Source organism: Hemicordylus capensis, chromosome 1, assembly GCF_027244095.1.
Source record: "Hemicordylus capensis ecotype Gifberg chromosome 1, rHemCap1.1.pri, whole genome shotgun sequence".
NCBI classification, from domain to species: Eukaryota; Metazoa; Chordata; class Lepidosauria; order Squamata; family Cordylidae; genus Hemicordylus; species Hemicordylus capensis.
This window is the reverse complement of record NC_069657.1, coordinates 411064447-411075993: the sequence shown is the minus strand read 5'-3', so window position 1 is coordinate 411075993 and position 11547 is coordinate 411064447. Positions and strand designations below refer to the sequence as shown.

Genomic DNA, 11547 nt, shown 5'->3' with positions numbered 1-11547 from the left:
GACAACTCAGTAAGATGAACATACGGGGCATATTTTATTTTAATTTATTTATTATTTATTTATTTGATTTGTATACCGCCCTTCCAAAATGGCTCAGGGCGGTTTACAATTAAAACACACCACTAAAACAGTAAAGAGCTAAAACAAATTAAAAAACAATATAACAATTAACAATTTAAAAACATTTTAAAACAACAATTAAATAATTACAGTGATTAAAAACTCTGAAATCGGGTTTTGAATTTTAAAATAAACCAGAAATTAAAAACCCCACAATTTAGGAAGCTGAGAAAGCTTGGGTGAAAAGAAGGGTTTTCAGGTCTTTTTTGAAAATTGCCAGAGATGGGGAGGATCGTATCTCAGCATGGAGCGCATTCCACAATCTTGGGGCAGCAACCGAGAAGGCCCGTCTCTGTGTAGCCACCAAACGAGTTGGCAGTAACTCGAGACGGACCTCCTCAGATGACCTCAATGGGCGGTGGGGCTCATAACGAAGAAGACGCTCTCTTAGGTACCCAGGGCCTAAGCCATTTAGGGCTTTGTAAGTTATAACTAGCACTTTGTATTTTGTCCAGAAACCTATTGGCAGCCAGTGTAACTCCACCAGTAAAGGAGTAACATGGTCTCTCCGAGATGACCCAGAGACCAACCTGGCTGCCGCGTTCTGAACCAACTGAAGTTTCCCGACTACGTACAAAGGCAGCCCCACAACATTACAAAAGTCAAGTCTGGAGGTTACCAACAGATGTACCACTGTTTTGAGGTCATTGATCTCGAGAAACGGGCGCAGCTGGCGTATCAGCCGGAGCTGATAGAAAGCACCCTTGGCCACCAGCTCAACCTGAGAAACCAGGGAGAGGTGTGAATCCAGAAGGCATGACTGGAGGGCATAAGGATTTTGCAGAAATGCCAGGTTGTGCTGATCATGTATCATGAGGAGGAAGCCACACAGAGGGTGCAAAAACATCTGACACTTTAACACACAAATACAAAGAATCAAATCCCCCATAGCAAGAACCAGAAACTGAAAGTACAGGGCCTGATAACTGAACTCATGAACTTCTTGGTTTGGCATGGCAAGCCAAACGGGCCAATACACTACAGTGATCATTATTATTCTTCAGTTCCTGTCCTGCCACCTAATGGCGCAGCAGGGAAATACTTGACCAACAAGCAGAAGGTTGCCAGTTCGAATCCCCGCTGGTATGTGAAACACCTATATCAGGCAGCAGGAAGATGCTGAAAGGCATAATCTCATACTGTGCAGGAGGAGGCAATGGTAAACTCCTCCTGTATTCTACCAAAGAAAACCACAGGGCTCTGTGGGCGCCAGGAGTCGAAACTGACTTGATAGCACACTTTACTTTAGTTCCTGACCTAATGCAAAGTAATTGCATGGCTCAGAGACCCTCCTGTGCCACTGCACAGCTCTCTGAGCACACACTCATTTTGCACAGGGCCCAGCAGCAATGCCAGAGGCAGCGCATGGCACCTCTAACTGCATGGGCCCCATGCAAAAATGAGAACACAGCTGAGTGAGTACTCAGCAAGTGAGTCCTCGGCTTTACTTTGCTGGTCTCCAGTATCAGTCACTTGTTTTCCATTTTGAAAAAGGACTATAGGCATGAATCTTTTGAGAGGCAGGTGCAAGTATGAACCATCCAGTTGGCAAATCTCATGGAAGAGTCCTTACAGCTCAGTATGTGTGTGTGCATCAGGTTGCTGCTTTAAACACCTCTACTAGAATGTCCACATTCTACTAAAGATTAGTAGAGTTCCAAAACTCTCACCAGAATTCACCATCATCTGCTTGTTTATCCAGAGCCTTTTTTTGCATGGGGTCAATATAATTCCATTCAGGAGCACTGTAGGGAGATAAGAGAGTAACTGTTAAAGCTGCCATAACAAAATAAAATGTGAAATAGGACTTTTTTTTTAAGCAACACATACCAGATAGTAAAAAATAGTTCCTGCAGAGATTTACTCTTTTGCCCATTGTAACTTCTAAGTGAAAAGCAAACCAGCAAAGTATAGTTTGCTCTACAGTTTGCTTAGTTTGAGTAAAAGAACAAAACGAGGCAGCCCAGCTGCAAAATGAAGAAATGTACAAACAGCATCCTCATTGTCCATGCTGAGCTTAATGCAGCATTGCATTCTTCATGACATGGAGTTCGTCTAGGTCAGCTGCACTCATGGAAAAATTGGTACTCTTATGTGATCAGCTTGGTACTTAGATTGTAGCCCTGGTCAACTGCTCTGCAGCTCCAAGGATTTGCTTTGTGCCACTGGGGCACCCACTGCAGCCAGCAGCTTTAAATCAGGTTTTTTCCCCCTTTCGCCCTGAATTTCAGTTGCTGCTGTGTGGCAATTTGGCAGCAAAGCTCATGCACATAGTTGCTCTTTAACTGAAATAGCTAAGTGGTGAGGAAAATCTGGCCTAGAAAGGTACTGCCTTGAAGCACAAAACCTGGAGCATCCAGACAACACCCTGCTTTTCATGTCCTTCTTAGTGGCATTTCAAGACCTTTGGGCACTCAAGGTAGAGTGCCAAATGCTGTCCTGCCCCTGCTTTACCTACCACCTTTCTCATCCGAACCCTCGTCACCAACACTCCCCCTGCCCCACCATGGATGCAACTCCTTCCCTCTCCTCCTCTATAGAAAGTTGCTTCAGCTCCATCCTTCCTCCTCGCGATGTGTGTCACACTGAAAAGAAGAAGGCTAGAACAGAAGAGGAAGTGTGGAAGAGAGGGGATGAGTAGCCTAGAGTGTCCCCCCAGGCAGAGATGCTCTCCTCACCTCCACACTTACTGTTCTGCTCTCATCTTCTGCTTTTCAGCATTGTGCATATGCTGAGGGGGAAAGCCAGAGTTCACCACAGATAACAGAAGAGGGGAGGAGAGGGCGTGCCTGTACACAGCATAAAGAGGTTGAGAAGGGTGGCAAGAAGCAGGGGAGCACTGCAGTTAGTATGAGGGTGGTGAAGTGGCCAGCAGGCAGGAGGAAACAGGTGCTCCCCATCCTCAACGTTCTGTTGCTTAGGCAACGAGCTCACCACACCTCTTGATAGAGCTAGCCTTATTCTTGGGTGTCACATCAGAAATAAAGGGGGAACTTGAATCACGGCTTTTCCTTTCAAAATTTTCACAGGTAGTGATCGGGAAAGATGCAAGACCCAACTTGCCAGTATTTTGAAGGGAAAAGACACAATGTGCACACGTGTGCACTCTTCATAGCTGAAGCCATAAATTTGTATTTAGTTATGTGTACCCTACCCAAAATGTATCAGGAGAAGCAGCCCTCAGAAACCAGACTAATCTAGGAAATCTTCCTGTGGCCCAAACTGCATGTGACTTTAAGCCTGTCATTAATGGACAGGTTTAAAAAACAGTAGGAGGACCAGAAGTGCCTGGCTGTGGGGCTTTACTGGGCTCAAGACCAAGATTCATGATGAGGGGTTTTAACAAATTTTTCCTGTGTAATTTTTTCCTGTGTAATGTGAAAATTGCTCTCCCAGAGGGTCTAATTGCCACCCCAAAAAAGGCTATTTGTTGCACCCTCAGTTCATGTGGGCCGTGATTTTTGGTAGGAAAACATTAGGGGAAAGTATTAAACCCACCCACACACCATCCATGGTCCTGAGCCAGTTCACGGCCCCTTTCTCTTCCATGGCTACTTTTTGATAGAAAAGGACCATTTCAGGTCCACTTCCTGTTTTAAGCCCATCTGTTAATGACGGGCTTAATACCCTGTGCAATTTGGCCCTGAAGTAAAGCCTATCAGTGGGAGATTTTAAACAACTAGCTGGCCTGGGTGCAGAGCATCTGCACCTCTAGTTCTTCCTCATTCTCGGCCCCCCTCCCTTGTTCTCGGCCCCTCGTTCTCAGCCCTCCTCTTCCCTCTTCCCCACTCCAATGTTTTTTCTCTCTAGCCGGCTACCTGGCTCGCCGCTTTCTTTCCCCTGCCCCCGCCTTCTCCCCTCCCCCTGGCCGCTGCCACTGCTTTCTCTCCCCACCACCACCACCACCACTGCTTTCTCTCCTGGCCCACCCGCCCATCTGCCTGCCTGTCCCCTAGCCTGCCCGTTCGCTGCCGTAACTTTCCTCTCCCCCTCCTCTCAAACTCTCGCAAGAGCTGCCACACATGAGATTAGCCATGGGCACATCTTAGAGAATTATAGAGAGAGAGAAATAACTAGGACTGTTATCTGCCAGAGAGTTTAGTTTATAATTAATTTTCTGTTAGATCAAGGTTTTTTTCCCCCCTCCACTGTGCTTAACTTGACTTGAGAAGAGTCCACATAAAAAGATCTGCTTTCTCATCTATCTCTGCTTAGATTGAACCATGAACTGCATTCTGCTAGAAAGTCATGTTAAGCCATGCCTGCATGTAATTAATAGGCGGCACCTAATAATTAAAATTACTTTCCCCCAACAGCCATCATTTGAGTTATTAACATTTCCACATGTGATATTATTTCATTTTAAAGGAGTCATGTTGGTCAGCTTCATATTTATAAGGAAGGTCCAGAAAGAATGCAAGAGTGCATACAGTGCAATGTTCCAAAAAGTGATATATGCATCTTCCACACAATGAGATGCAAAGGCTACACACACTTGGGGGATTTGTGTATCTGACAGAGGAGGCAGGACATGCAGCCAGTGTGTAGCTACTGTGTGGGGACTGGAGCTTGAGTTAAAATTGCTTCTTAGTCATGAAACACTCTGAATGATCCTAGGCCAGTCACCATGACTCAGTGCAGCCTACCTCACAGGACTGTTGTGAGGTTACAGTGAGATCACACCAGATATCTCTCTCCATGAACTCCTTACATAGGAACATAGGAAGCTGCCATATACTGAGTCAGACCATAGGTCCATCTAGCTCAGTATTGTCTACCCAGACTGGAAGCGGCTTTTCCAAGGTTGTAGACAGGAATCTCTCTCAGCCCTATCTTGGAGATGCTGCCAGGGAAGTAACTTGAAACTTTCTGCTCTTCCCAGAGCGGCTCTATCCCCTGAGGGGAGTATCTTACAGTGCTCACACATCAAGTCTCCCATTCATATGCAACCAGGGCAGACCCTGCTTAGCTAAGGGGACCAGACATGCTTGCTACCACAAGACCAGCTCTCCGCTGTGGCCTTTTACAAGTGCAGCAGCCCTAGAGCACTCGCAACGCTGATGGAAGACCACACTTCATATAAGAAAAGTGAAAAATGAATGTAACAAATAAAGAGATGAATGAACTACCACTTCAGATGTTACTGTGCAAGCATCAAAAATGGATATGACATTACAAGGCTGACCAAGGATTAAAGAAGGAACATATGGAGCATAATAATAACCTACTTGTCACTCCAGGCTCCAGTCCACTCCACTTCACCCCATGGGTTTCTTATCCTGAGTAGTTTTTCTGGACGGCCATGATAATTAACCTGTAGGAAGCACCAAAAACAAAATCTAAGAACAGTTTCTGTTCATCATTGCCATTCTACAATATGGAGTTATATGGAATAACAGAATAATTATTCTACTCATCATTGCCACTCTATATCACCCCGATTTTCCTGCCTTAAGAACAAAAACATTGTGTACAGTTTGTTATGATCTGTTGTCAATCATTTGGTGCCACAAAACCGATGGATTTGAGCAGAAAAAATCCTTATGAGACACCGATTTATTTTTTATTTAATTATCTATCATATTTATATACCGCCTGATATGTGCATCTCTAAGTGGTGTGCACACTTTTAAAATGCAACATATAAAAGAGAGTAAAAACAGTTAAAACAATCTCATGAGATAAAAACAAGTGAACAGTTTAAAATTAATTTCGGTTAAAAGCCTGAGAAAACAAGGTGTGTCTTGAGGGTCTTCCTAAAAGCAAACAGAAAAGGAGATGCTCGTATTTTAACAGGGAGCACATTCCAAAGCCCCAGGGCAGCCACAGAGAAGGCCCTGAGTTGCTGCCAAAAGAGCCGACAGCAACCATAACCAGATCTCTCTAGAAGTTCTTAATAGGCAACGGGATTCATGACAGAGAAAGCGCTCTCTTTAGTACCCTGGACCCCAAGCCATTGAGGGCTTTATAGTTAATAACCAGCACTTTGTATTTCACTCAGCAACATATTGGCAGTCAGTGCAATTCTTTTTAAACCGGTGTTATATGGTCCCTTCGCGTTGTCCCAGAGACCAACCAACTGTATTTGTACCAACTGTACCTATTGCAACCTGACAACAGCAAGTTTCCCCAAACACATTCTTTCATTAAAAGCTCTCAGCCCAACTTACCTCACAGGATTGGTGTGAGGCTAAAATGAGATGTCCACAGACCCTAAACTCCTTGGAGCAGGAGTGGCCAACCCAAGGCTCTTCAGCAGTTGCTGGACTACAACTCCCATCATCCCTAGCCACAATAAATTGTGGCAGCGGGTGATGAGAGTTACAGACCTGAAGTCCAACAACAACAGGAGAGTGTCAGCTAAACCACCCCGCTTTAGAGAGAGAATGAAGAATAAATTTAATAAATAAAGAGATGAATGAACTACCACTTCAGACTTTACTGCACATGAATTAAAAATGGATGATGAAGATCCATTTTTGGATCTCCAAATGGAGGAGATTCCACACATTTGCTGGGAAACTTGTTCCACTGTCCAGCTCTTCCTATGGGTATCCAGCTCATCCAATGGGTGTATGGAACATTTGTCCTAAGCATCAGTTCTAAAAGAGTGTTCAAAGGAGTATCGTTTCATAAACTGAACGTGGCACTGAGTATTAATTTAATTGTACATTAGCATGTGTAAAAATGGCATGGAGCCTCTCTGTTTTTACCTCTTCCGCTCCAGTGACAGAGTAAGCATGACCTTTGACCAGCTTCTGACTTGTGATTGCTTCTGTTTCAGCTGCACTGGTGATCTAGGGCAATGAAGTGATTGTCAAGATATTGTATGTATAATGCACACTGTCTGACAGACAAATGTAAATATATGTGTATTACAGCTGTAAAATTCACAACTTCAAAATTCCACTGCTTTCTCAGGAACACATTTTAATATATTTACATACCATAAATCTCTATTGTTCAATGGCCATAGCCATCTAATTCCCAAATGCTATGCTTGCAAACTCAGTGTATGCTATTGAAAAGTGGCAAAATAAGAAAGCTGGTACAGTGAAATAGGAATATCTAGAAGATACACAATAATATTCTGTATAAGTCATGTACAAACCTGTAGATATTAAACAGATGCATATTAAACCATGACCCAAGGATATGACCCAACCTTCATCCTCTGATTCAGAGGAGTCCCTCAAGGATCTGCCAGCCTGAATAAAGGTCCCTCTGCACCATCAGAGCCAGAAAATCAAGCAATACTCTTTCAAACTACAGAGTCTTTCCAAGGGAAGAGGTCAGACCACTATACTCTGCTTGGGAAGCAGCCATAAAAACTAGCAGTCTGCTCCAAGCAGCCACTGCACCAACATCCCTCTTATATCCAGCTTGGAGCTATCTGAGGTCCTGACCTTTTCCCCCTCAGACCTGTTTTGAGGTCTGTGTCTCTTCCAGATCCATGCCTAGTGGTTGTTAGACCACTAAGCACCCACAGATAGCTGGCAATGCATGTTACGGTATATAATCCACCTGGCCGACTGGAAGAACCAGGGGAGACTCACAGGGTCAGTGTAAGTGACCCAAGTCATGCAGGGGACGGATGCATAAAGCCTCCCATACCAGGGCTCTTTCTCTGGGCTAAGCTACACATTACACAGAAGTATATTATTTCAGCCCCAGCCATCATTTATACTGGAAAGCAGCTTCAAATGAAACAATTTGCTGCAGAGAAGCAACAATGTGGGGGAGGATGGTGCTTAACCATTCCCCTGCCCACTGTTTTTCCATTCTAACTCCCCTCCGCAGTTTTTCCCATGGGGTTCCAGGTGCATAGTATTTCTGAAGATAAACCTCTCCTGGTTGAAAATACATGCATCTGCTTGTAAGCTGTAGTTTGGCCCTCTCACTTCCAGTCTTGTGCCAAAGCCTTGAAGTAAGAGTGCCATGCAATGCAGTGCAAACAAACGGCACAAGGCACAGTTGATAGATGAGGCAAGTAAATGGAGAGGAAAGGAGTTAAAGGAACAGATTTAGTTTCCTTCCACTCTAGGGCCTTTGCTCTTCTGCCACTATCTGGGAGTGGATTTAAAACAAGGTTCTGCATGGCACTTAATACAGCACTCTAGTATCCATCAATGCTTGTCTCTGTGGCAAGACCCTTCATTTACAGGTTTACTCAGAAGTATGTCCCATTCAACAAAAGGCTCCTGAGACTTCAGTTATCTAGTTTCTGTTCCTTGGGGAGCTTTGGTTGCAGTTTACTCTCATTCCCCACCCCCACCCCATTTTTATTATTAAGACCCTCCTCTGAGAATAATATGCTGCACTGAACAAGGAGCAATTAGAAGCAGAAGTCACGAGAAGGAACCTCTTAACTGAAGACACAGTAAGCCTGAAAAGTCTAAATATTGCTGTGTCAGTCTACACTGGACAGATTGGAGCTGCAACTTAATTGGGGCGGGGGGTGGGGTCAACATAATTCAGGTCAAGAAAAAAAGATGAGAGAATGATGCAGAAAATGTTGCAGTGCAGCAAGCTGATAACAGTAGCTGACATGAGGGAAATTACTCAAAGTAGTCCCGTGGAAATTAACAAGTTAGCCATTGCCTAATTTTTCCTTTTAATTGCAATGGGACTAGTCTGAGTAATTTTCCTCATCTTGTCAGCCAGTATCTTCTGGCTCTTATGTAATAAATGAACGGAGGATGACAATTCGAGACTAAGCCGTTAGCGTTAAAACAACCTTTATCAAAACAGGAAACTCATTTACCAAGCTGTTAAATCTAATGCTGCTTCCTCAGAAGGGAATCATTGCCTTTCTGTCTGTCTGATCCAAAGTCCACTGAAGTTTATGCAAAGCCTCCCACTGATTTCATTGGCAGAAACACTGGCCGCTGATCTGAAGTTCCCTGAGTACACTGTTATAAAACTTATGAATAACAGTATGCAAACTTAAAGAAGAAGACTGTGATAAGACACTGCAGGCCACAGCTTGGGTGGGGGGGGAAAGAATGTTGCTAGCATCTCACATCAATGGAGCAGCCTAGCAGTGAACCAGCTTGCAGGGCCTTCTGAATGATTTGATACAGGTTAGATGGAGCTTTCCTCAGGTCGTAAGCTTCAGAGATGCCACCCGTGAAGTCTTCAAAACCTTCTACAGTAGATCCTCCAGTAAGAGCCTCATAGGATCCATTCAACCTATAATGTAGGAATAATAAGAAAAGCAGAGCTGCACTAAGAGAGCATGAGGCCAATTTCCACGTATTCACCAACGCATGGTTGTAGTGTAGGCCAACTGGTGGCATTAGACCAGGGGTGTCTGTTATCTTCCCCAGCCACAATAAATTGTGCTGGGAATGATTGGGGTTGTGGTTCAACAACAGCTGGAGGGCCAAGTTTACCCACCCTTGCATTAGACACTGTAAACAAGGCAGAATGTGACTGATGGACCTGATCCATTCTGCTATAAATAGGGCCTTTCTCAGAATTAGCTCCGACTTACTTGGCATAGGCCTTCTCCAGCAAGGCACTCCAGAACTCATTGCCTTCTTCTGAGTGCAGAAAGAGCAGCTGTCCATTTTTGGTGGGGAGCCGGTCGTCAACAACAACGTCCACCCACTCTCCGTACTGCCAAAACTGACCAAAAGAGGGGAGAATTGCCTTTCTAATGAAAAGCAGACCAAGCAACATTGCAAACTGGGTTTGATATGTAAAATCATAGGAAATAATTACAGGTGCTCCCCAGGTTAGAAACATCCAGCTTACAAACACTCATACTTATTAACCACTAGCAGCCGGTGTGAGCAAGAGGCACCTTTAAGTGTAAATTAATAGGAGCTTACCTCCACTACTGCCACACCTGAGCAGCAGTGCCGCCCAGCACCCCCTGCGGCAGGGGATCACCTCCCCCGGTGCCACTCACCTGGTCTCCCTGGAGCTGATCCCCTGCTGATAGACAGGTGAGTGGCAGAGGCAATCCCTGGCTGCAGGGGATGCTGGGTGGTGCACTGCTGCTCAGAGCAGCATTCAGATGCGGCAGTAACAGAGGTAATTCACCTATTAATTTATACTAAAAGATGCCTCTCGCCGTTGCCACCCTGGTGGCGCCCGCACCAGCCGCTAGTGTTATGAACAAAGCTCCATAACATATTACATTAAGGAAATATCCAGCTTACCAACACCAAACCGCACATACGAACAAGTTATCATTTGGGGGAGCTATGTGCAGTCTAGATTATGAACATCTGACTTACAAATGGATTTTTGGAACACAGCCCATTTGTACGTTAAGGACTTTTTGCAACCACCTTTTTGCAGTGCCTTGTCTCTCTGTGCAAATAACTGAAGTTTACAGAATTTGCTCTTCTTTTATTATTTGTTCCTGTAATAAAATTCTAATTCTACAACATGAAGTCATATAAGAAGGTAGAATACGTGACTGAGGCTGGAAGAAAGAAAAGGGGGTAACATCTACTGAGATTACCTATAGGAATGGGAACAAAGAAACATAGGAAGCGGTCTTCTACTGAGTCAGTCCATTGGTCCATCTAGCTTAGTACTGATTACATTGAATGGCAACAGCTCTCCAAGGTTTCAGGCAGGAGTCTTCCCTAGACCTACCTGGAGATGCCAGGGATTGGACCTGGGGCTTTCTGCATGCAAAGCAGATGCTCTACTACTGAACTATGGCCTCATCCCCCAAGGGGAATATCTTACAGCAGTCAGTGCTCGCATGTAGTCACCCATCCAAATGGAAATCAAGGCAAACCCTGCTCAACAAAGAGGACAATTCATATTCACTACCATATGAGTGGGGAAGTAACTTACCTAGCAAGCAAGAGGTTGCAGGTTCGAATCCCTGCTTGTATGTTTCGCAGGCTATGTCAAACACCGATATCAGGCAGCAGCGATAGAGGAAAATGCTGAAAGGCATCATATCCTACTCTGCGGGAGGAGGCAATAGTAAACCCCTCCTGTATTCTACCAAAGAAAACCACAGGGCTCTGTGGTCACCAGGAGTCAACATTGACTCAACGGCACAGCTTTACTTTACTTTACCATAAGATCAGCTTTATCCCCTACAAAACCTTTTCAAAAACCCCACTCTACCTTTTCTTTGGCATGACACTGAGTTTATATTACTGTAAATGCATGCATTTGCCAGAGGGCCTCCTAGTTATTCCTCCTTTTCCTTAACTCAGTGTTATCATTAAATATATATCATATGGGAATGTTACCTGAAAGTGAAAAATCCCAGCATAGCCCTCCTGGAAGCTCTGGTTTTGGGGAACAACTCGGTCTAAGATTTCCTGATCCAGTGTGAGAGATGCAATAGCTGCCAAAAGCCAGCAGTCTCCTGTGAAGATCAAGAATAATGAAAAAGCTGAATATGATAGCATAAGAACATATCAAGCAGTCTGATAACAAGTCAAA

The 11547-nt window shown here is 44.4% G+C and overlaps 1 protein-coding gene across 1 annotated transcript in view; it reads right to left on the bottom strand.

Annotated features, from left to right (window-relative positions):
• The window catches only part of LOC128339414 (calpain-8-like), a 70994-nt gene that overhangs the window by 45351 nt on the left and 14096 nt on the right, over positions 1–11547 (bottom strand). The window contains exons 3-8 of the mRNA XM_053283299.1: positions 11352–11470; positions 9617–9750; positions 9144–9312; positions 6834–6917; positions 5349–5434; positions 1791–1865 (exon numbers count right to left, since the gene is read on the bottom strand). Coding sequence (XP_053139274.1) covers positions 1791–1865; positions 5349–5434; positions 6834–6917; positions 9144–9312; positions 9617–9750; positions 11352–11470 — 667 coding nt within the window. The remainder of the gene's footprint in view (positions 1–1790; positions 1866–5348; positions 5435–6833; positions 6918–9143; positions 9313–9616; positions 9751–11351; positions 11471–11547) is intronic.